The 26050-nt window shown below is 43.0% G+C and overlaps 2 protein-coding genes across 2 annotated transcripts in view; one reads left to right on the top strand and one right to left on the bottom strand.

Annotated features, from left to right (window-relative positions):
• Positions 1-200: 200 nt before the first annotated feature.
• On the top strand, positions 201-2585 carry rasl11b (RAS-like, family 11, member B). Its single transcript, XM_084354680.1, has 4 exons — positions 201-493; positions 599-655; positions 766-842; positions 1364-2585. The coding sequence occupies exons 1-4, from the start codon at positions 379-381 to the stop codon at positions 1859-1861; spliced, it is 747 nt and encodes a 248-aa protein (XP_084210806.1). The 5' UTR covers positions 201-378; the 3' UTR covers positions 1862-2585.
• Positions 2586-3486: 901 nt separating this feature from the next.
• Positions 3487-26050, bottom strand: part of scfd2 (sec1 family domain containing 2) — a 92758-nt gene continuing 70194 nt past the window's right edge. Inside the window, exons 6-9 of the mRNA XM_084356046.1 lie at positions 19513-19658; positions 13528-13662; positions 8532-8651; positions 3487-3934 (exon numbers count right to left, since the gene is read on the bottom strand). Coding sequence (XP_084212172.1) covers positions 3842-3934; positions 8532-8651; positions 13528-13662; positions 19513-19658 — 494 coding nt within the window. The 3' untranslated portion in view covers positions 3487-3841. The remainder of the gene's footprint in view (positions 3935-8531; positions 8652-13527; positions 13663-19512; positions 19659-26050) is intronic.

Raw genomic sequence — 26050 nt, forward strand, 5'->3', positions numbered from 1 at the left:
GGCTGTGTAGTCAGGACACCCAGCCGGAGGTCCCACCTGTTGCAGCAGCAGCGTTTCTTCTTCGTGTATCGCTGCTTATCCACGTGTAGGCGGGGGGCGCACGAGGGAGGGAGGAGGGGGGTGATCACCAGCGGGCCAATCAGATGTCACCGCCGTTCTGGGGGTATAAAAGCTGCGTCCGCTCCTCCGCAGCAGCATTCAGTCAGCTCGCTGCTCCTTTCTTCGTGCTCTCAGACTCGTATCCGTGCATTTCACTTCTGCTGAGACACTTCAGGAGCGATACGGGATTTACTTCAACCGGTTTATCTGAAGACTTCGTCCGCGAGCGTGCAAAGAGTTTGTTTTTTCTCGGACGGAACTGAAAAAACGGGAAGAAAAATGCGTCTTATCCACAACATGACGACCATTGCGGAGTATCCTGCACCTGAATACTCGGTCCCCAACCGGGCCATTAAAATGGCTGTGATAGGAGGCAGCGGAGTAGGCAAAACAGGTAAGAAAACGACTGAAACCCCTTTCTCTTCTGGTGTTATAGTGATTTATTTTGTCTTTTATCCTGTCATGTGATCTTCTAATATTGTGTTGTTTTTATTTACAGCGCTCGTGGTGAGATTCCTAACGAGGCGCTTCATCGGAGACTACGAGAGAAATGCTGGTGAGAAACTGAGCAGGACACGTTTCACAGATGAAATGATTTCAGTTGACTTTGTAAGATGGTGAAACTCTTGGTGTTAAGCTGTGTTTGTTTCCTTTCTGTGCGTGCAGGTAATCTCTACTCCAGAGAAGTCCAGGTGGATGGAGAACAAGTGACCATCCAGGTTCAAGACACTCCTGGTGTGGAGGTAAGATCCACAGGAAACGGACAGTTTACCTCCCCTGTGCTTGACTGTAAGGCAAACTGAGTCGACAGACAGGGTTCAACACATGAAAATTACTTGAGGCTAGTCCAGTACAAAGATGATATAATCCAATTCACTGTCTGGCTGTTAAGGTCATTTAAGCCTCTCTTGACTGGGCACAAGTCCAAAACCAGAGATGTGTGTGTGTGTGTGTGTGTGTGTGTGTATGTATATTTTCTCCTGAAGTAGAGCCTTTCAGTCTGGCTGTCTAATCTCCCATTTAGCCTAATGGATGTCTGAGGCCAGAGTAAATGATACCCTGATCCACATCCAGACTCCTCAATCACCCACACCTCTCTGTTCTGGCGGAGTAACCCTATCGCTCTTGTCTGCCTCAGTCAGCATTCCAGTCATGACTACAGATCAGTTGCATAAAGTCCGGGCGCGTTTAATCAGAACTGTTCATTTTTGTGTAGTTTTGACTTTTGTTTTAATGTCCTTTTTTTTCCTCTTCTTTCCTTCAGATGACTGATAATGGCATCAGTCTACCTGATCATGTGACCTGCTCCATCCAGTGGGCCGACGCCGTGGTGCTGGTGTACTCTGTGACGGACCGCCGCAGCTTCGATCTGATCGATCAGCTGCACCAGCTGGTCGTCCGTACCGGCGCCGCCAATATGCCCCCCGTGATCCTGCTGGCAAACAAGGCAGACCTGCTGCATCTGAGGCGGGTCGACTCCCAGCAGGGTCCTCTGCTGGCGGGGACGCTGGGCTGCTCTTTCTACGAAGTATCAGCCAGCGAGGACTACAGCCAGGTGCACATGGCTTTCCACCGGCTCTGCTGCCAGCTCGCCAAGCAGCCACCTCCTCCCACCTCCTCTAACAACTCCACTGCCAGCGCTGCCACGGAGAAGAGGCGCTCTCCCCTCATCCCTAGGCCAAAATCTCCCAACATGCAAGACCTGAAGAGGCGCTTCAAGCAAGCGCTGTCGGCCAAAGTCAGGACTGTCACCTCTGTGTGAGAAGAAGTTGAAAAGTGGTCCAGAGTGGCCACAGAGAAAGAAAGCATTGAAGGTGGAAGAGAGGACAAGATTCATGCTTCACCACTGGAGTCCAGTCTGTCTGAGGGCAGGTGTGAATTAAACAGTGGTAGGCTGACTCTTTACAGAGGTGATGACCTCTGAGTGGGCAGTCCTGTGTCTGTCCTGTCAGATGCCATGCGTGAGGAGAAGCATCGAGGCGGTTCAGAAGTGGGACCTGAGGACACAGGCGCAGCCGTGTGAGGCTGACTGAACCACAGACTCTCTGCATATAAAATCAAAACTATAAATCATCTCTCCTGGCAACAGCAGCTCCGAAGGACTCTGCAGCTTATTTTTAGCTGCGCTGCCCTTTTGTGGCAGCGTTTTAGTCAGACTGCCACTCCACGGCACTGTTAAACGCTGGTATTATTAGAGCAGCTACTTGAGCCAGGGCTCTGTGCAACAATGTGTGTGTGCTCAGTCTCTTTTAATGTCAATACCTGCGGTGTATTTTATATTTGCAGCATCCTGAACCATCATTGTGCATGACAGACTGATGAGGGGAGGTGGGTGGGGGCTGTATAGGGGCAGCAGACACAGTATGTAGCATGTGGCGGTTATCACTGATGCACTTTATAAAAAAGGAATAATCCAAAGGGCCTTTTTTGTTATTTATTTGTTACAAATTCCTGTTTTGTTCACAATAAAATTATGATGAATTTGATTCTGTCTCTGGTGTCATATATCAGTTGCATAGAGGCTTTTACAGCGGAAACAAAACCTCAGAACATCTGTATGATGACCTTGGCTTCGTAAGACTGAGACGTACCTGCTATTGTGAGGGGGGATGACTCACGCTGAAAAAAGATGACTTATGAATAAACCATTTCAGCATTAATGACTGGCATTGAACTGAAAAAGAGGCATGACTGTACAGCAGCTTCTCAGGTTTTGAGATCCGTCTCAAAACCTGGCACAGTCCTCGACCCCAGAAAATCAATTTGACAAACAAGGAAAAAAAAAAGCAGAAGAGTTCATGTTTTTCTTTAGAGGGACTCTCCAGAGAATCGTCGGCTCCCAGAAGATAAGGGGAAAATGATATTAAGCACTTTTCCAATAAAACCTGATGTGTGTTATGATGTTAGCGAATGATTTATTTACAATACAAAACCTAATTAGTGAATCCCGACTATCATGTTCCAATCTCTGAAAAGTGCGTCAAAGCTCAGGGTTTACTGGATTACTACACTCCTTCTCTGTCTCTTTCTTTGTGTGACAAAATGTGTGTAGTCACAATCTATTCAGGTGTGTGTAGGTGGGTGAAATTGCTGAGCTCTAGCTGGGGTGATTCATATTGGAGAGAATAAAGAGAGCGTAGGGGAGGGAGATGTAGGGGCTCAGGAAGGTGTAGGTGAGTGCCAGGTGCAAATAAATTAGCCTGAGCAAACGGTTAGAAACGACTTAATTATTCTGCTCTCATTGCTCACCATATGATGTGGTGAGGTGTGAACGGCCGCTAACAGAGTGTGTAGTGTCATCACACACCAACACAACATCACACACACATGCAGCCTTGTTGAAACCGAGGCTGATACTGTGTGCAAACAAAGGACAGCATCACAACACTCTATTTGAAAAGTCATTGATTTTATTGAATTGACATTTAAAGGAAGCAGCACCAGAAGTAAACCTTTTGTGGCTTTTGACAGATTTCTGTTTAGCAGAAGAACAGGGATATTGTCAGTCACACACAAATATGTAAATTTAATGAAAAATGAAGCTATAAGCTGCTTTAACAATTATTTTACAGTTTACTTTTTTAATTAAATCCGACAGAACACGCCAGGATAGGAGTGCTGCTTTGCTCCTCGCCTCCTTGATAACCAATCGCGGCTTCCGATCTCACTACACTTTCACTTGAAGAGGCGTCAAGACGTCGCACACGTGTCCTTCCACGTGTGTTTCCATGTAACATCCTCTTCAGATACCGATATCAGGGAGCAGTCGTTGGGTGGCGAAGAGCAGCTCGGGGATATCCGTCGGCCTCAGTAGTCTGGTGGACAGCACCAGCACCTGGAGCGGAGAACAACACGCCCGTTAAGGTTAAAACAGGTCACAGTGTCGAACCCCACACTTAAATAAATGAAGCAGACATGAGTGGCAGGGTGAGTAATGTGCAAATTGGCAATCAACAAGTGCACGAATAAGGTGCCTTGGCAGCTGGTTTGTTTTTCTTAATTTGATTTAATTACTTCCGCCAAGGAGGCTGCGCTGCTGGCCCTGCTTGTTTTCTCGTGTTGTTCAGGTGATGTCTCATCTCAGAGATACTCCGACCAAAGTCTGTCTTTTGAGTGTGAAGCTCTCTTTGAAGAGGTGGTCATGTGTCAACAATGGACAGAAACTGTGGATTGACCCAATTTTGGGAAGAACTCAGAGGAAGTAGTTGCTATTAATTTCTTTTTTTTCAAACATGTAAAGTGTAATATTGCTGGCTTCACTGACGACTGCTCATCATTCAGACAAACTGTATGTGAGATAGGACAGCTAAGCTTTAGTACCTGATGTTTACTTGAGTATTTTTCAGCCTGAACCCTATTTTCCCATGTTTTTGTTTTGAGATGACTAATGGGGACAACGACTTTTGAATTTGGTCCAGCACTGAGCGAGACAACGTCAGCCGGCAGTCGTGAAACAGGCTGCGATGTAATCCTGCTGGCAATTGTGCGCATCACTTGTCACTGACAGACTCCGATAGCGATTTTAAATGTCTGACAACATCATGGAAAAGATCCTTACAGAGACTGGCCTTGTTGTTAAAGAATAAGATCCTTTTTGTTTAAGGAAAAACAGCTGCCAACAGACTCCATTTACAGGAACATAAATTTTAGGCAATTGGAGTCTGGTGGCTTTGGCGAGAGTGATAGCGGCCATTTTTTGGTTCAACAAAGAGGATCTTATTCTTCAACAAAAACTGTTAAAGCACGTCTGTAGGGATCCTTTCCATCATGTTGTCAGACACTTGGCACTATAATCTGAGCATATCAGTGGCTCGCTCACTACTGGACCAATTTCCAAACATATTTGTCCCCATTAGTCACTTAGACGCAAGAACATGGGAAATTGGATACAGGTTGAAAAATACAGAGGAGTGTTCACTCTGCATCACTGATGGATTTTAAAAGCGTCTCTGCCGTTGGTGCCTTACATTTTGACCATAACAACAATCCCAAAATAAAAGCTCTATCGATTTCATCATTCAGTATTCTAAACAGATTCTACTGCTGCCTATTTAAAAACGTCTACCTTATAGTGCACAGGCATTAGGATTTTGTTGGATTTTCATTCTAACTCTTCCGCCCAGTCCGTCCTTGTGTTTTTTGTTTGTTTCAGGATATTACAACCAGAATCAAAACTGCTCTCCAGGTAGTCCTGGGTAAGGTTATCAAAGAAACAAAACAATGTTAAAATGACTTGGGTGCTTATTCAGACATGAGACCGACATGTAAGATTTCCATCGCATCTACATAATAAGGCGCACATCTAAAAGGGGTCTTTAGAATACAGTATATCTGTAACCACTGGGAATTCAAGCCGTGCAGTCTTTTTGTATGTAAAGAAGCAAACTACTGGCACAAACGCTTCACCTTGCAAGTCTACAGGGAGTGAAGGTTTTGGAGTATCACTATCTTAACGAAGAAAGGTGAAAAGTCATGCACTGATCCAAGGAATTATTGATTACATTTGGTGTGGATCTAGGAATATTTTATTCTTTTTAACCCCTGCACTTAACCTGAAAGAAAAAACCATCATAGATATGATATATTTCCAAAATGTTCTATCGTTATGTATGTTTTGATGCAGATGCTGCTCAAAAAAAACCTAAAGGACCTCTGCCCCCTCTGAGTGCTTTCTAGTTCACATAACAACCCCAGTCCTCTTGTGTTGTATAACAGAGCTGCTCTGTTTCCATGCAGCACTGTTGCTTTAACTCTGGGTCAGCACCCTAAAATTGGCAACAGGCCTGTTTGTAGTGGCACAGTCAGTCTGTTTCAGAGGAATTTAGTTTTGAAAGCAAGACCAAAAACTGCAGTTTGTTTTCAGTGGAGCTGCTCCTCAACGTCTGCTCCACAGCCATCATTTGCTTGCCTGTATACAGTATATAATGCACGTACGTGGGAAGGCTCAGGGCTGTGTGCTGAGGCCAGTATGTGTGTGGGCCAGCAGGTTATTGTAGAAGCTCGTCTTTATTCAGTTTTCCTGATTACAGACGGGAGGCTTTGATCATTGCGAGGCCTTTCATTGTCTCTGGCCTTCTTCTTAAAGCCTTTTATTAAGATAAGCCCACATCACCCGGCCTGATCTCCCTCCTCTCCTCCCTCTCACACAGAGAAAACACATTCATCTGCATGTTTCGCATGTCACTGTGGTCTGCATATGTAATCAGCACTTAAACCACCCGAACACACAGACATAACATCTCCTGTCTCCTGTGTGCAGTTACCGTCTAAATGCGTGTGAATATCAGATCTCTAGCCTCTACACCTGATCTGAGTCACCTGCGTGTATGTAGGTCAGCGATTATTTTATTTCACTCGGTCTGAAATCTGTCTGAGGGGAGTCGGATTGTAAACCTGCCCCGTGAGAGTCGCCTCAATGTGTCAGCAACAGTGTCTCATCTTTATCTACGATTATTGGATGTTTTATGGCGATGAGAGTACAACAGAGGTTCATGAAGTGGATGTTTATGATTCATACACACAAAATCTCTACGTGTATGAGTATTTATTCATTTAAATCAAAGCCTAAAGCCCTTTTTCAACAGATTCTAACAAACGTTAGCCTTACACGTCAGCGTCCACAAGAGCTTTTTGTCCGTGGCAGGAGAAATATTCAGATCTTTAACTTCAAATGGAAACTTTAACAGTGTTTCCGAGTGGTATTATTGTTGGCGCCGCCGTTGCAAAAACAACTGGATATCATTTCCGTTTTTGCAACTACCAGCAACAGAGGACAAAATGTGAGTTTAGCCATGCATTTAGACACGAGAGCAGATAAAATGGTGCCAGTAAGCCTTCATTTTCCTGGGATATTTTGTGCCCGGTGGCAGACGAATAGCATAGTTAAAGCAAAGCTTAGCAACGACCAATCTAAAGTTGATGGTGTCATTATTCTATAGCCATTTTACTGTGTATTTAAAACATGTACCTCATAATGATAAGTTAGAAGTACATTAAATACTATCAAGTATAACTCTGTTATCTGTAAAAATGTACTGAAACCTTTAAAAGTATAAGATTTTTACCACCAAGGAGTTTATAACTTGCCATCCAACTTGATGGATGGATGGATGGATGTGTCCTTTGGTTGGATGGTAAGTAAGATTACACAGAAACTACTGAGTAGATTTCCATGAAACTTGGATGGCTGATGGGTCTCTGCCCTTTTGGTGAGGATCCAGATAATGTGACGTTTCAGGATTTCAGAATAATGCATGCATCTTAATGAAGAGGGGCGGCTGTAGCTCAGTGGGTAGAGCAGGTGACCAGCGATCAGAAGGTTCGAACCCCAGCTCCCCTGGTGGGCGGAACTGAGCTACATGCAGAAGCATCCTTGAGCAAGATGCTGAACCCCTAAGTTGGCACCTTGCGAGGCAGCCTCTGCCATCAGAGGACCCTGCGATGAGCTGGCGTCTCATCCAGGGGTGTACCCTGGCCTTCGCCCCTTGAGAACTGGATTTGGCCCCAGTAGCCCCGCAACCCCCCAAAAAGGGGGGATAAAGCAGCAACACCCCGCGACCCCAAATAGGGATATAGCCGACAAGAAAATGAGATGAGATGAGAGATCTTGATGAAGAAAAAAACAGGCATATTTTGAATTAAAGGAGAGTGCTGGCCTCGGTGGGGGTGCCATTCTAGTTATTACTATTGCTGGTCAAGGCGGTGTTAATATTAGTCATTTTACATTCTCTTGTGTATTTACATTACCCGAAATGCAACTGAGCTACTGCATGACATCACTTGAGGCATTTATTAGATTAAATGCAGCTTTCTCATTTGCAGTCACAAAAAGCTTTACTTTTTCACACATGCAGTACCCCCCCAAGACCTGTACACACACTTTAATGGTTAAAGTTGGTGGAGTGACCCTTTATTTGCTTTCAGAGGGACCTAAAGTGCAGATAAGTCTTAAACAGATTCAGTAAAATTAATTCTTAATTTCCTCTGTTACACCATCCCCATGGGCCTTTTAGTAAACACTGTTTATTTGAATTGGAGGAGTGAGAGTATTAGATTACACAGCTTTATTAATCCCCAGTGGGGAAATTTGCCAAATCAAATACAGAACACAAACAATAAGGACATTTGCAGTACATAACAAGTAAATAACACTATAGAAAGCCATTTGAAGAAAGGTGGTATGGATCCAGACCACGTCTAAAACTGAACAAAAGAGCTTCTGGGACTGTTGAAAACACTGAGTGATCGATGGCCTTCAGAATAAAGAACCATTTTCAGTTCTTGCTTTCTTTTCAACACTGACCTCAAGTGAGTCTGGGGTAAGGCCAGCCGCTGAGCATCCTGTCCGACCATTCTGTTGATCCTGTTTTTATTATCTGCCGCGATGCTGCTAAAAAAGGAGCTTAATAGGACTCAAAAATGTACCGACTCACCTGTGTCCCCGGTTTGTGTGTGGTGACAATCTCTTTGATGAGACGCAGCTCTGAGGGCGCGACTCCACCAACCAGGAAGAGGAAGAGCACAGGGTTGTCGCTGGGATGTGGACGGCTCACCTGCAGTTAAGACGGGACACTGTGATTGGTCGGCATATTTTTAGGCGATCTGAGGTGTTGATTATTTTTTTCTTATTATAGAACAGCCTGTGATAAACAACCCACTTTGTCCAGGGAACACTTAATTATTTCCTCTTCATATTACTAACTGTGTCTATCTGTGTGTTGGTGCTGAGTCACTGCTCAGCTGGACACCTGGGATATTGTGCTGATACTGATGAGAGTGGACTCCGCCAGGACGGCCGCCACTACTCCAAACAATGAGCGATGTCTTCACACCCCGACACGTGGACATGAAAGCAGGTGTACACACATACGCTGTCATGCAACACATGCGCACACACAAACAACCCATCCCACATCACCTGTGTCGGAGAGCTCTCACAGACTGAGACATGCTGGTGCACCAAAAACATGATAAACTGTCACTTAAGGATGAATTTTAACAGCAAGTCCGCTGTTTCTGCTGAGCGTGATTGGCTGCCGGGGGAATAATAAGTGTTGGTTGGCGAGCTTCAGTCAGGGCACATCTGCCGCCTGTGAATGCTAACTGAGAAATCAGAGCTGCAGGGGGCGGACCTGAGGTGAGAGTGGCTGTACACGTGAAGCACCAGCAGGCATGGGTGGAGCGTGTCAAGGATGATTCAACATGTGATTTGCAAAGAAATGTGAGCGCGAATGATTTCTAGTGTATTCTCCTCATGTTTTATGTTTGGAGGCGGGTTCCTGCTTTATCGCAGACACACCAACTCCATGTGCAAGTAGACCCCCACATGCATTTATGCATGATCCGCAGACAGAGAGCAGCTTGGAGTGTCTGAACCATGTGTACGGCCATGGGACTGACAGGTAGGACGGGGCTCATGAAAATGTGAGGAGATGAGGTGTGAAATGTGCCTGTGTGTGTGAGGGAAAGAAAATGTTATTCCATGTCCTGATAATAAAATACAGCCAGGCTGTCTTAGAGACGCCGCTCACTCAGTTTCATTGATTTAAATTCTTTAAAATATCAAGCTGCTGGCAGTGAGCTGCCTTTGTCTTAGGCGAGACATCCAATATACCAGGGTGTAGATTTTCTCACAGACGTGGACTCTTTAAACACCTTACAGAAGCTCATGAGGCAAAAAAGGGTGGTGCACCTGTGGGCAACCAACTATGAAATGTAACTCAAAGAAAAGCGGTGCGACCCCATGCCTTGCACTGATAAGCTGAGAGTGTTTTTAACTTCCATGTGCTTTTAAAAAATCATGATAACGAAAAATAATATTGCATTTATCAGTAAAAAAATTTTATCAAAAGTATGCTCAGTCAAATTCCACTTTCATTTTGTTTATTGTGTGTTTTGTCTCTTTTTGACAAATGGATTACACTCAACATGCAAGTGTAGGGAGGTGGAGAGAGAACAATTACACTTAAATCATTGTTCAGTATTAAAGGGGCTTTGTGGAGCTTCTGTGTTGTGCTGGAAGCCGGTCATTAGTTTTTGTTTGGGGACTCCATTTCTAAACTAGTGTTAGCCACTGTTGCTCTCTGTTAGCAGAGTGGATAGACGCAACGAGGCACTTGAGAACATGTATGAAGTCACATCCTTTAGACTGTTGCGGAAAATTCAACCCAATCGTCCACAGGCTCATATAGGAAACCGAGAGAGATGAAGAAAGTCTAATTTTTCATGTCACGTTAATACATATGATTGTGATATGAAGTGATTAATGCATATAGTAATACAAATTGTAACATGGAGCACCTTTAAGGCGGGTGGCACCCAGCGTAAAAGTGCATAGCCGCCACTGTACCACTGGAAAACCGCCTTGTGTTTGTATGCCTCTGCACACCAGTCAAGTTTCTGTTCCTGTTAGTGGCTAGAACATTTCTGCATTACACTGAGAGGTCTCACTGAAGTTGACCTTTGACTTTTTCAACATAAAATGTCATCACTTTATCATTTTATCCTTTTCGACATTTGTGTAAAAAAAATGTTGTAGCCTAATTATCTTATGTCTTCTTGAGTGAAGGCCAAAAATGAGAGGACAAACCAACCTTTGAAAAACTATTTCTAATCAGTTCATTCTTGAGCTTAATTTGAAGTAATATCTTCAGGGTGTTCCTGAGATATTGTGTTCACAAGAATGGGACGGACAACTTGAAAACCTAATGCTCTATGCGATATCACAGCTGATTTAGGCACCTCAGAGAGATATATCATGAAACAGTGTGAGAAGGTTAGCAGGTCTCCCAATCATTTTATCCTTGCTCGAGACTACAAAGCAGTGCGCCACACTTCGAGTGCCTGTTGCAAATGTGAGAAACTTGCTCTCATAAGAAAGTCGCTGGAGAGAAAATGCTGGAACTTTGTGGATCAATAGTCCTTGTAGGGAAATAGCAAGTTGTGCACTATAAATATGAGATATCCTGTGACTTTAGGACTTAAAACTCATAGCTAGGTGTTGGTGTCCGTGAGATGGAGACTCTGCACTCTAAAAAAACGTATGAAGGAGCAGGAACCAGATTTCTTGCCCAACCTGGACTCTGTCTAAAGAAAGACTAAATGTGGGACATCAGACTGCGAAACCGAGAGTTAAAGATGACAGTTTAAACACCAGGCTCTCACTCGGTCATAATCCAGACTACAGGGTCCGGTGTGTTCGACACAGTAGGCTCTGTGGTTAAAAATAGAACTTTTATTGGGTTGTTTAACTGCATGAAGGGTGTGCACCGTGCTCCTATGGAACACTCCGAGTTCAGGTTTATAGGTTTAGTATGTCGGAGTCTGTGATTCGTGGGCCAAGTCTCTTAATTTGTGTAAAACCAGGCCACGGTTACACAACCAGTCTAATTCCTCCCCCCTGGGTAATCATCAGTTTAAGCAAGCCCAGATGTGGGATAATCAGAGCGTGGATAGTGATCTGGTCTGTGGTGGATATACATTACCCGAAAGCCTCAAACTACATGACTGTTGGGGAAAAACATGCGGATGAAATATTAATGTCACGCAAAAAATCATGTCTTTGTGTCTCCCTGTGACGCTTGCTCTGCATATCCAACTGAACTTTTCAAAAAGGCTAAAATTTTGGATTAAAAGGGATTAATAATGAGTTAATCAACTAAACAAATGAAACTGAATTGACTCTTGGACCTACTGAAGGAATGTAGATCCAACGGAAACACTTGGATTTGATGCTGCAACCCCAATATGTCAAAAGGCTTCGATGATCAGCACTGAAGTGTGCTGGTCTAACTACTGGTTTGCCTTTAATAAACTTTTCAGGCTCAATAAGATAAACTAATAGTCTATATGTTTAGTAGCTAGGTATGCTTGCACTAAATGAAATGAGCAAGAGCACATCTTGTTGTTCTGTTTTCAGAGTAATGCCATTTTTTGGGCAAGTAACACCATCCAGTCTTTACCAAACTTGGTACGTATCATATTTGGATCACTGCACCCATTTGTTCATCGATTGGTTACCAATGTTTTAGAGGCATGGCCTGAAAACAAGTTACAAACAGCACCTTTTAAATGCATTGTAACATCTGATTGCAACAAAATCTGAAGTTTGATACATATGTAGTCAGAACCGGTCTGTAAAATGTAATGGCATTTCACCCATAGCTGGCACGAAAGTAAAATAATTCACACTTGCTGCTGTGATGATCTGTGGTGTCGTCTTGGGGTTTGATTGGATACTAGTGCTGCATTGTATTCAGAAGTACAATGGAGCAGTCATCCAAGTCGGAAACTCGAGATCCACCAGCTACCTGTGTCCGCGTTTTTCCAAGCAGATACACTGGGACTCAATTCAGATTGGACTATGGGAATACTAACTCGGTACTACTGTATGGATTTCTGACTCGCAGTGGATTGCTGCACAACCTGTATTTTTGCTTGCTCTGTAGGTAATTTCTTAGGGTTATCTGGAGCACATGTGGTGCCCAGTCTGTTCTCGGTTACATAAAGTCCTGGCTGCAGTCTAACCACCTGCTCTTCTCTACCAACAGCACCATGACTTGGCCAGTTATAAAACACGGTAATGGTGAAGCAGCCTCAAAAATTGTGAGGAATTTAGCAGGTGTGGGCAAACGAAGGAGAGACGGAGCGTTCGGCAGACAAAAAGGCCAGCATTGGTACAAGCACACCTAGAAATTTGACCTTTCCTTGTTAGACCTTCTGTTGAGCTGATGAACTGATCTGTTGGGGGGTCAACTAGGAGATACAGGTGTAAAATGCTCTTGGCCATGACATGCAGGGTTCAATTTCCAGCTGCCATGACTCTTGGCTGGATGCCCAATTGAAGTGATCGACGGTGGAAAGATGGTGGTAGATCAAAGTGGGGTGCAGTGGTGGGTATATTATTCCGAAGCAGTCAAGTAAACCGTGCTTTGTAAAGTGGCAGCTGGTGACTCCATGTGGAGACACGTTGCTGTTTGACCTATAAAATGTGATCCTTGCACAAATGGTGCCCGTATTGTGTTTTTCTTTCCTGACCGGAGAATCAGAAATTATAGTATGCAACAACTTTTGCAGCTACTGAATGTGTGTAATGATGATTAAAAAACAGACCGAATGTTCAGGCCTTTGATCTGTTGGTGATATTACTGTAAATAGTGCTGTAAATCAAAAGAGTAAAGAGCAGAGTGGTGGGTAAACACGAGCTACATAGCGCTGCTTTTGATGGCTTAATTGGCCTGCTCGGGTAAACACTGTATATGTGCGGACATGAGAAGTTTACTCAGCAAATTATTAAATCAGGTCAAGCTCAAGCAATGGAAGAAGGCACTTTATTGTCTGCAGCAGGTAGGCTTAAGAGGATGTGACGGAGCTGACCCCATTACATACAAACGTGTGTGTGTGTGTCCGTGATGGTGAGCGATGTCTGACCTTCATGAACATGCTGAAGCCAGTTTTGAGCAGGTCTGTGAGGCCTCCAGACATGTGCTCGATGTCGGGACATTCAAGTCTGTCAGGGTGGAAGACTTCCTCCAGGATCTGCCGCAGGAATGGACGATAGGTCGCCTGCAAAACACACCAACACCAAATAACACACTTGAACACGATAGTTTACACCCATAAACACCAGCAGTGACAGCACTGTTTTGTTTTCATATATAAATGAGTCAATGTGACTGAGTATAAATAATCGGTATGTGAATATGTGTGTATAAATGTGACTGTAGAGCTATTAGTGTCTGTGTTTTGTGCTATGAGTGTCCGTCTTTTAGCCTCTGCATGTTATGTAAATGGACGTGGGTGCAGGAGACAGTGGAGTTAAAAACAGCTCAGGTCGAGCAAACAAGCGGCTAACTTATGAGTCACTTCAGGAAGAGGAGCTGAAACACTGCTGCAGTTAGCATGAAAATCTGTCTGCACTGTTGGACTCGGCTAAAAATAGTACTTTGGTCTAAACTGAGCGATTGTTGTGGAAGAAAAATCAAGAATGACCACTTGGCACTTCTGTCAGTGGTAAAATAAAATATTCTATACTATCAATATTTAGACTACGACGGATATCATTTCTTGGAAGAGATGCTACTTCTAAACTTTAGGCCTCCCAGACTGAAGTATCTCATCAAATATAAAGATGAGTTCACTTGAATTTTATACAGACATTCACGGTTATGACATAATATTTCCTACTGACTTTTCCGAAAGTGCCACCATGAGGGTCACATTTGTGTTCTTTTATGAAATGTCTCATAAACAACTGAATGTATCAGTTTGAAATGGCTGTGGTCTGACCTATGAGTACTGAGTATACACTTAATAATGCAGTAATGACTACTGTGTCTTGGGTCAGAATGTAAACATGTCAAAGGGCGTTGCAGCTGGTGTGATCCTGGAGATGGTCTCTGGTTTATCTGTTATTTTATTTACACACTGAGTTAGGAATAAATGCTGTGCACCGCTTTTGTGTATACTGTTGAATGAGTGAATTTAAAAATGTGTAAAGTTTACCATGTGCCCGATCTTGTACAAGTTTTGTGCTGATTAGCAACTGTTGATGGCGACCTGAGATGGCGACTATGCTAAACATGCCTTCTAAATGTCACCATGTTAGCAGGGTGACATTAGGATTTATCTCACAGTGCCTTTCAGGCATACACACATAAAAACTCTCCAATATGTGAAAAAGTATCATTTCTACATTACAACCCTTAAAATGGCATCTAATCCATCTCCCACATCAAAAAATCCAGAATATATATAATATTCTCAATTTCACATGTTTAACTGCTGTCTGCTCCATCACAGTGTGTGTGCACTGGAGCCTTCGAGTATCAACATCACACCTGTGTTTGCACAATACTGGATCAGGATCGGCTTCCAAACTGTTTGAGATGTCACAAATACTCAATTTTCACTGAGATCAGAGAAAATTTACACTTTTAGGAGATGAATGTGAAAACAGGCTCCACGTGTCAAACTCTGCTCAGACATCATTCGACACAGTGAAGCTCAAACATTCAACTGTAGGAACAAAAGATAAACACATTTCCAATCCGACGAGGACTTCAAGTACCTATTACAGAGCTGCTAGCAAGGCTACAGACTTTTGTTTTCCTAGCAGCAGAGGACAGGAGGTGAGACCATGTTGACGTCTGAGAGAAGCACGCTTGAATACTGAAGGACAACAGCATATTTTTCGATAAAGCACCGAGCTTAAATGAACTGTTTGTGTCCGTGCTGATGAAAACCAGTAATAGTTCCCACAAAAATAAATGTATTGACAACACCAAATGAGATAACCTTCATCTCACAGTCAACAGCACCTGGCTCACTGTTACATAGTCATAAGCCTTCAAGAGCACAATATTTCATCAGTTTTTCCAGTTGCATCGACAGTGTTTTTCAATAAAATATTGATGTCCCTGAAGGAGCTGCACTGCAGAGCCTCAACTAAAGCTTCATAAAATACCTCCTAATATTCGGAAAGGCTAACCATGAAAAAGAGAAAAGTCTTTAACAGTATCAGGGACGCAGCTTTTTCTGCCCGGCTACCCAGAACAGAATGTACCATTTATAGACCTCAAAGCTCGCAGATCAGGAATTCAAGACGAAAGATTTTTCTTTTTTTTCATGGGACTGAGGTTTGCTGTCTCTGAGACCAATAAAGACCCAGATAAGATTTGGCACAGCTTTATTTGAGTGCTAATAGACTTAAAATAGAAACCGGCTGTATGTCTTCCAGTTCTGGATAACTTCCCTCATTTTACAAGAGGCCAGTGACACATCAAGGCGGCACGCCAAAATGTGAGCGAGGTAAGGAGCATAACTTTTCCTTCGGATGTTTTCAAAGGAACATCTGAGCGCTCATGAAGGACTCCGCCTACCAAACTGTTGATTCAAGCATAAACACACACCTACACACACCAAATATCCAAATACTAATGCATCCAGGTGTTTTCTGCCTACTGCATCAGTATGTATCACTCTTAACTGATGTCTCACAGCCTCCCACTCCTCCCCTCCCCGAAGAGCGGCCAAATTAGGGCTGGGGAAATCCTGCTGTCCATGTTGTATAAAAACATGAATTATATAAACCAATATTTACCTCTACCAACATGACATTGCAGCATGGGTCAGCCTGCACAAAGTAAGCCGGGAGTAAACACATTAATGATTCACCTCCGAATAAATATCACACTTGCGCACGCACATACACAACAAGCAGCGACACGGGTATAAACAATCTGACCCACAGTCACGCACAATCCATTTTCATCTGCCATCGAAAAAAAAGCTAAAAGCAATCCCATTAAATCACCGGCACAAACACCCACATGATGAAAAACAATATTAGAATTAGTCATATGATAATGCCAGTGGTTAAATATTCATCCCTATACACACAGACACACAGCCTCGCATGTGAGTATCGGTTTCCCTGCAGGTTTTCTTGGCGTAGAGGTGGATGAATGAATTAATGCTCCAAAACAACATCGGTGACAACATCAAAAACACACGCGGAGCCCAGAACACAACAGACTGGAATGTCCGTGGAGGAAAAGACATGTCAAACTGATGAAGTTGTACTATGCATCTTATTTAAATCCCTCAGAAACATAGAGCTAATTTCTCATCAGCACGTGCTCTGTACTCTTTCTTACTTCACGAACACAAGCTGTGCTCTTTCTCAAACATGGTACATCGTGTTCTTCTCTAAAGCTAGTTTGTTTGTGTACCGCACAAGCATCGAAGTACAATGAAATGAGCTTTAAATATGGTCAAACACTGTCAAAACACTTTACATTTCTGAAAACTGCTGTTTTTAATTGGATTTTTATCTGCAATTTCACATGAATTTAACATTTTCAGTAAAAAAAAACATGGACAAGAATTGTATACCTGTATTTTTCACGTTATTCTATATCAGGCAGCTCAATTTACAGTCTATTTTTGTATTTTAATGCATATTTTGTACAATACAGGGAAAATCTGTAAAATAAACAGAAACGATTATATAAAATGTATTTGTTTAAAAGTGCATTCAGTATGTCTACAGTCATGGGTGTGTATGCTCGTCCATGTGCCGCTATCTCTCTGTGGATAAATCACTTTTTTGTTACATTGGCTTGTAACTCTCCCTTCGTGTCGTTGCTGCACAATTCAAAAGATTTTAATAACAGTTCATATGCTCTGCACATTAAAACTGCCACTGTTCGTGTGTCTGTACGCTTTATATTCCCCTCCGATAAGGTCAATATACAACATTGGACTCCAGCTGTGAAAGGCTCCGTCACTCCGACTTCATTGATGTGTTTTTTCCAGGAAATTCTACAGTGTTCAGGTACTCACAGCACGACATGTACTCAGGAAATGTGCAATTTTCATGCAGCTCTACAATGACGGGGTATACATGTGACAGTAAGGGCATATGAAGGCTACTTGTGAACCCGGGGGGACCGGAGCTCTGCATTTCAAGGAGCCCTTCAACGTGAGGACATCATGACCGGCAGGTATTGACTTTGTGGTGGAGAGGATGCGTGCTGAGAGAAGCTGTCAAATTACTGATGATTCTCAGGAACACCCAGTAGCTGGAAGATATCACGCTGTTCTCCTTTTATATGAAGTAATTTTCATAATGCAGCCGGAGCAGGGACAGACAGTTCTGTCCTAACATAATTACACTGCTGCTCACAGGCATACACAGACACCTATCACTAACAAAGATACTGACACCTTCTGACAAAGCTCATGTTTTATTATGCACTATTACTATTTACTATAAAGCTCATTCAGTTGCATTGGGATGGAGTAATGACATTCAGCATTAAAACGTGTCGATGGTTAGAGATACATCACTCAGATCAGAGCTTCCTGAGGAGGCTACCGGGGAAACAATTCATTCATCGTCATCATTCATTCAAGGTATCATGGGCAGGGTGGGGGGGTTACTTTAAAAATGTATTCGGATACAGTGTAGTCTGTAACTTAATCCAAGTATCATAATATTAGAGTAATGTAACCTGATTACTTTCCATTACTTTTGGATTACCTCAATACCAAACATATGAAAATAAAGAGAGAGAAAAGGAAAATCTATAAGATGACTTTTATTTAATCTTTATAATATTCTTTTAGGATCTTAGAGAATACACACTCAGACATGAGTGATGTTGTGAAGCATTGTCATGTGTGCGCATGGTTAAAGACTTGTATATTATCTTTTTTTAAAAATTGTATCCCCTTTACTGAATGTTTATGTAATCTAATTACATCTTTTTTTTCCTGTAACTTTACCAGAATACAGTTACTTTTCCTTTTGTATTCTAATTACACAATCCTGTGTATTCCGTAACTCCCCAAGCCTGATCACGGGTGCTAGGAATAAGGTGAATATCTTGGTTGAGAGCAGTTGTGCCTGGCAACCAACACATACTCCAGGAAGATACTGGTCCCAATCTTTAAGCTAAGCTAAGCTAAGCTAGCTGGCTGTTAGCTGTAGCTTCATATTAAGCATACAAACAATACGGTACCAATCTTCTTGTCTCTCGGCAAAAAAGCCAATACACTTACATGTGTGTCCTAAAATGCTTTGCCTTTAACGATTACTCTGCTGAATTCAAAATGCAATATACTGTATGTGGTTAAAATATCTGCAATGGCATAAAAGTGGATGAAGTAACTCCTGCTGAACACTGGAGCTCCAGCTCCTTCAATAAGAAGATGCTTTGTAGCTCACAGCTTCACGATTGGGTCAGTGATAAATGCCTCAATCGACACAGTTCAAAGAGGTTAACGTGACACAGGCAATAAGAGATCAACAGAGTCAGACATATATGTTTTTTCAAGCTCAACTGAACCTCTAGCCCCATGAATACTTCCTCTGATTGTCATGTCCATGTATTTGGCTCAGATAAATACTGACCTTGAAGGAAAAAAAAAATGATTTGAACTTTCATCGGTTAACCTTTTCTCCTGCTGACATAATTCTCTGAACGAGCTACCCAATCACAGCGAAGGACAGCGACAATGAAGCTGCACTGTTGACTGTCCAAGAAAAGGTAAGAGCCTTACATGAGGACAAAGCTTGCAGATGCACACACAAAGAGGCCCTTCTGAGTTACATAAGCTGTAAGAAGCAGACAGTTTGTGAAGAGGCTTTCACGGTGAACTGTGTGACGCAAGCTGGAGAGGCACTAGAGCATCGAAGGCCAGAGGTCCCCTCTGCTCAATCTGGGCCTGTATATCTGCCGCAGCAAGAGTGCAAATACAGGTAAATTAAACATGAGAGACACCAGCTGAGTGTGATGAACAATGTTAACTTAATGTTCTGTGTGCTAGGGAATGTGTGTGACTGATAGACAAGCACTATTACAATCCACCCTGTAACCCTGTGTTTCGATGTTGACAGTGTGTGTAGACCTGGTGGACTCCATCACTGGCGGTGTAGACGGAGCGCAGCTGCTTCAGGTGGTCTCTGGTGTGGCTCAAACCTCGGAGGGTGTCGAACATCTCCTCCACAGCAGAGTGGGCTCGCTCTGTGGTCAGCTCCTCTGGGTTTGCACAGCCTAACACACAAAAGGACACACACACTTATTAAATGAAAAGAAAGGGTTTGGGGTTAGGCTCAATGCAGGAAGAAAAAACCCATGTTCCTTTAAAACTGACCCGAGAAGAACGCTAAACATGCATAAAAACTTCTGCAAACATGCGAAAAACGGCCTCTAAGATGCAACACGTCGCTTTTTGTGGGTAATTTTCCCAGCTGGGTGTACACTGAAACCAATTATCAAGGTAACACATGGCAACGAGCGGACAAGAGCTCCTTTATTCAGGCAGAAAACGCTGCTGTCTAATGAAAAGCTAATGTTCCCTCCTTTCTGAAGAAGTGCGTGGGGAAGCAAAGACCTGCTGTGAAAAATACCCCAAATGACAGAGCACAAGATAAAACCAGTGAAACAGAGAGGCTGAGGCAGACAGAGAGTGGTGGGGAGTTGCAGGTACAAGAGCGCACAAATGTGAAAGTGAAGTAAGAAAAGAGAGAAAAGAGATCATGGAGGACGACAGAGGATGGGAGCCAAGTTTACAGCCGCTGTTGGCAAAGTAGGTCGACTGGCACCTGCACTTCCCCCTGGCGCTGCTCAGGAATGTGGCTGCCTCATGTTTACAACACGGTCAGCTGTGTTATAAAAGATATAAAAGCACACCTGAAAGCTGCATCAGCACAGCTCGCGCTGAGAGGCTCAGAACAACTAACAGAGAAACCGATGACTCCCCCATCAGTGCTGCAGTTAAGCTAATTTACATAACATTTGTGGGTTTTTTTCCCCACAGAAATGTAGAATATCTTCTCGGCCAATCTCAAAAAAATAATTCCAGCAGTTCAGCCTATGACAGACTGTCATGCTGTGAACTGGGTGCTGGGATAAGAAGATTAAGCAACAGGGGCCACTTCAAGTCTTCTTCGTCTCAGGGCTCTGTTGGTCCACTCTGTCATACATAAAGCATATGGTACCTCTTTACGCTGGCCTCTATGTTTATCTATTTGTAAGGCATTAAGGAGTAATACATGATATTCGTCAACATAACATGCTAATGTGTTTCAGGCAGAATTTATACCACAATCTCCCTCTTAATTTAGCATCAGTCAGCATGCTAATATTTGGAAATCAGCACTCAACAGCTGTGGGTGAAATGTAATTAGTTTTGCAGGTTTTTGTTTTTGAACCCAAGCACCGGAGAAATCAGAATTTGATCAGGTGGTGTTGTATGAAAAGATCACAACAAATAAAGTGCAAATCAGTCTAGAATTGTACCAAATTTTAAATCAATCCATCCTATAGCTGTCGAGGCATTTTATTAAAAGTCAAGCTAATCTTGGTGCTAAAGGAAAAGCAAGGGGATCACACATCCAAACATTCATCCTCTGAAGACCATGAAAATCTGAAAAAAATGATTCCTGCTAACAGCTGTTGAGATATTTTAGTCCGAACCGAACATACAGGAGGCTCGGCAAAACCATCAGGAGCAATTTTGGGTTTGGTTGCCCAAGGACACTTCAACAAGTAGAAAGGGAGAGGTGGGATTGAACCTGTGATCAGTGAGCGACCTGCTCTACATCCCGAGCCACAGCCGCCCCAGAACCCTGTATGCTTTGCTCTCAGCAAAACGCAGCTAGATCCACCAGGCCTTCCAGCTTTGATTAGACTAATTAGGCTTGACTCAGAAGGTTATGCATGACTTCTGCCACCACAGGGTCACCATCAAACCCCGGAAACTCAATTAAAGCTCTTACTTGGAGATTATATAACAACGTATGAGCTCACATATTGCAGCCCTAGCCCCAGTTTGGAAATGAAAGCAAAGATGGACACAAATATGTGAGTAAAATACGTGTGCAGATAAGATCTAACATTTAGAGAACATGTGGTATAAATCTCCCTTTATTTACACTGAAACATTGACTTTGCCTTTAACGCAGGTTAAATTAATGGGATGTTGGAAAAACGATGTCACTCCATCCCCTCCCCGTCTCGCTGTAAAGACAAGATATAACTTTCATATGGCCGAACACTGGCCTTCGCTTCATTTTGTTTGGCACATCCTATATGTTGAGGAATACATCAATGTCAGCACAGTTAGATAACATACACCGCACAGCTCGACTTTGTCAGGCTTTAATCTCTGTTATTTGTTCCTTTTTTCCTTCCCATATACATGATATCAAATTTAGCATGGCGGGTCTTTGTTTTGAGTTGCTGTCTTGAGGAATGTAAAGCGTCTGGCCCTGTGGTCGGCTCTCCTGCACTGCCCTGGCAGAGAGGTAAACTGTTAGGAGAAACAGCAGGGCTGTTTGACGGAGCTCGGCGTGAAGACTCAGTCAGATGAGGGTCTTATCTTTCCAGACGCCCGCAGAGGAGAAAGGCAAAACAAACTGCGTCTGATGTTTGTCTCTGAGCAGGACTAACGTCATAAATGCAAGAAAACAGTAAACAGAACATACAAATATGCTCTAAATTAAGTTAAATGATCTGACCTACTCCCGAGGTTGTGAGCGCAGGAATGGGAGCAGGCCGGATATATTATATGGGCTCGGAAAGGAGGAGGTGTGTAAATCTGTACGAGTGCTTGCGTGTCTGCCGTGAGAGAGCCGGTTGACTTGCTGCCAAAGCATACAGTGCAGGCCCAGGGCTAGACTGTTGGATGCAGGGCCTCCTACCCTCCTCTGAGGCAATCTGTGGTTTAGATGTTGATCGTGGCACTGCAGATCCCAAGCAGGAGCAGGACCAGGTGTTGATCTGGGGAACATCCAGCCTGGCTATGAGGATGAACACCTGCATCTCCGTTTATCTCGGGGCGATGCAGCCATGCCACCAACCGTAACAACACCACACCAGAACCACAACACCACGCACTGTCTGATGTCTCTCACGCAAATGTGTGAGCTGAATTCCTGGCAATATGATATGCTTTTTAAATAACCACCTGGATGATTGAGCATCATTTCTTGTTTATAGATGATTACATCTTTTGTGAAACTTAAGAGAAATGATGAGTAAATACATGTCATTGGAGTCCAAATGACATCCTTGTCTATACACATTTACTTCCCGAAACAACAGAGTTTGCCAGCCAACAGCTTGTCTCGAAAATTGCATAGTCATTTCTGAGACTGACTCATCACTGTGCTGCTAAGAGACGGATTAGTGGAAGTGAGAAAGCAGAGAGAAAATGTAGTTTAGGGTTGTTACCGAGAGCAATAAGAGGCAGGAAACGCTTGATTGAAGGTTTCTTTTATTAGATTTAACAGAGCCGGAGGTGAGCAGTTGTTACTAAGAGGGGTGTGAGCGCAACCTGTGACGCTCAAAAGGTGGAAGCTACCAACCAGAATGCCCAGAGGAATGTATCACTAATGAATGGAGCTGCATGGGGATTAAATCAAATAACAAAATAAAGAACTGCACAGAGAGAGAGGTAATGCAATCAAAGAAGAGTCAGCCATCTCAAACCTGTGACAGTAAAAACTTATGTTCATCCCTGAAGTGACGTTACAAAAACAAGGGCCATCTTGCTTCTGGTCTGACTTTTCAGAATACATAATGTGTAGATTACTAGCTAGTCAAGTGAGCCTTCGAACAAAACACAGCAAAGGGTTGGAATGTGCATTAAGAAAACTAAATACACTCTGCAGCTGGATATTGGACTTCCTCACAAAGACCCCAGACAGTTTGGATTGGCAGTTACACATGGTTTGTGCACAGCCCAGAACATCATTGGTCATCTGAGCATCAGTGAGGGGTCTGCGCAGAGCCCAACAGATACTAAACACCCACCCCGACCTCAGCCTGTTCACCTTGATGCTGTCTGGCAAGCGATACAGAAGTATCTGCTGACATACCACCAGACCACAGAGCAGTTTCTTTCCTGAGGCTGTGAGACCTCTGACCTCATCCTTCACACTTCACCATTAATACATATAAATAAATATATATTTTTATTATCTGTTTGTTTTTGTGATTATGGCCACAAGTGTTTTGTTATTGTAAACAAATTCCATGAAATGATCCAAAAACCAAACCAAGAATGCGTAATTCCTCAATACTTTCCCTCTGTAGACTCTCAGCCAAAAGCCCACTCGTTCCAAGTTGCAAGTCATTAAAATGAATCCAAACTTTTCTTTCATAAAAGAAACACTTCCTGAAACAGCTTGGCATTGTAGGCTTTAGTAAATGTTACTCAAGCAGGTGTAAATGGTGCATTTGGTTCAGAACTATTTTCAACCATGGATGAATAAACATTAAGTGTGTGCTGAGTATTTACGACAGCAGGATGGTATGTGGGACTGACTCAAATGCTACTGGTAAGAAGGAAACATGTCACTGAAGGGTTTTTAATAGTTTTAGGACAAATATGGAACTTTGAACCTGTTAACCCGGATAACTTTCTCAGTCTTTTGTTTTGATGTTGCTGACATCAAATCCAGCATAAGCATATATTTACAAAAGCCACAAAAGTTCATGAGATTAAACATTAAATCTATTGTCTTTGTACTGTTTTCAATTGGGTATTATCACATTCTGTTTTATTTATGCTTTACACAGCATCCGTTTTTGGAATCATGGATGTAAATAAGTTGAAAAAAAAATTGAATAAACGTGGAAGTACGAGGGCATTTGTGTCCATTACCAGCGTCACAATGTTGTGCTTACGGGAAATATGGCCTTAAATAACACGGGGAACATTAAATTAGAAAAACACGGTCTGTTTCCTCAACAACCTTTGAAAGACTGCAACAACTCACCATCTACTCCTGACACCACAATCAAAACTAATCGCTCTGTACTTATCAGTGGAATGTAGACAATGAGACTACTTATAAATATCCCGGCTTATTTTGAAACCTGATCAAAAATTCTATTCTGGTCTGAGAAAAGAATGAGAGTACGTGATTTTCAGAGGGAGAGCGAGGCAGAGACAGAGAGGGGATTTTCACAAAGAGTTTATATCAGACGAGGTGATCCTGTGAGGAATGCTAGGAAGGAAAATCTCCCTGCTACTGTATCTCAGGATGAAAGAGGAGACACAGAGCTGGTGGGCTTACAAAAACTACGAGCTTGTCATGCCCGCCTTCTCCTTACATGATGCTAGCTGTTATCATGGCAACCATGTCATTTCTAGGTCAGGAGGAAGTCACTCCCACGTGGTGCTATCATGAGACTGACACACGGAAAGTACAGGTACCGGAGGAAATGTGCACCTATATGGTCATGAGAAGCTACAAAGCACTTGGCTGAAGGTATTCTTCTGAGCCTTGAGAACTAAACCACATAAGTGAATGGAAAAATTACAAAACAAACATAATGTATAAATACTACTACTTCTGCTAATATATTTAGCTCCTGTCTCTTTAAGGCCCCCCTTCCCTAATACCCAGTCTGCTCTGATTGGTCAGCTCACACAGGCCTGAGCCAGCACAGCTAACAACAACAGAGCAGCTGTGCTAAATCATTTCTTACGTGTCAAATTAGCCAATAGGCGTAACTTCAGCAAATGTGTGACATGGTGACGTAGTGTGATGTCATGAGGTAACAGAATGAAAGGCGGGACTACTGACGAGGCGTTTCAGGAGCAGGGTTTTCTGTGGGAGAGAGGAGCTTCTGTGTGGACTGCATGCACAAGAACCTCTATAAAACACTGAACAAAAGGGAAAAAAAACAAAATGCATGATAGGTCTCCTTTAAGAAGAAAAGAAGAGGCAGCAGTGAAAGTAACTGCACTAAACACTTCTCAAAGAATGCTCATAACAACCCTTCAACGTCTTCATTGGCCAAAAGACTAGCGATGAAGGCCAACTAGAGCTAAAGGGGACGCTGCTAGACCCTCACTACAGGCAAATGGCAGCCGACAGTTAGCTGGCTGTGGCTGCGCCCTACAAGTTGGGTCCCACAGTTGTCTGAATTCCGGTATTAAGCCTTAATCCCCTCCAGAGTGGCCTGCTTTAGAGAAAACACAAGACCTGTTAATCTGGGCTGCTTTATACACTCTTTAGGAAGTGCATAACCATACTGATTTACACATGGTCACACACACCTCAGGGCCTCTAATACCATTTTTAAACAGAATTAGCACATATATATCAGGTTTTTAAACACAGGTAAACCTGCTAAAAATATAGAGCTCATGGTGGAAATAGCAGTAAGAGTAAGCACTGCTTGAACTGAAATGGATGGAGAAGTATTTTTGTGCCAATCTCCTTAACTTCGATGAGTGTCATAGCAACGCGCCAGAAAACGGGGTTAAAATGACTCAAGTGACATTTTTTATCACCACCGGTTAGAGCAGATGCTGGTAAAAACCCATGACTACTGCAGAGTCATTTCACCTCAGAATGAATGCTGATTGTAGCTTTTCTAAAGTGTTTTGTTCAGTGTGTGTGGGGCATAACAGTCACTTTAAACCC

The sequence above is a fragment of the Pagrus pagrus genome (assembly GCF_965226575.1).
Source record: "Pagrus pagrus genome assembly, chromosome: 6".
NCBI classification, from domain to species: Eukaryota; Metazoa; Chordata; class Actinopteri; order Spariformes; family Sparidae; genus Pagrus; species Pagrus pagrus.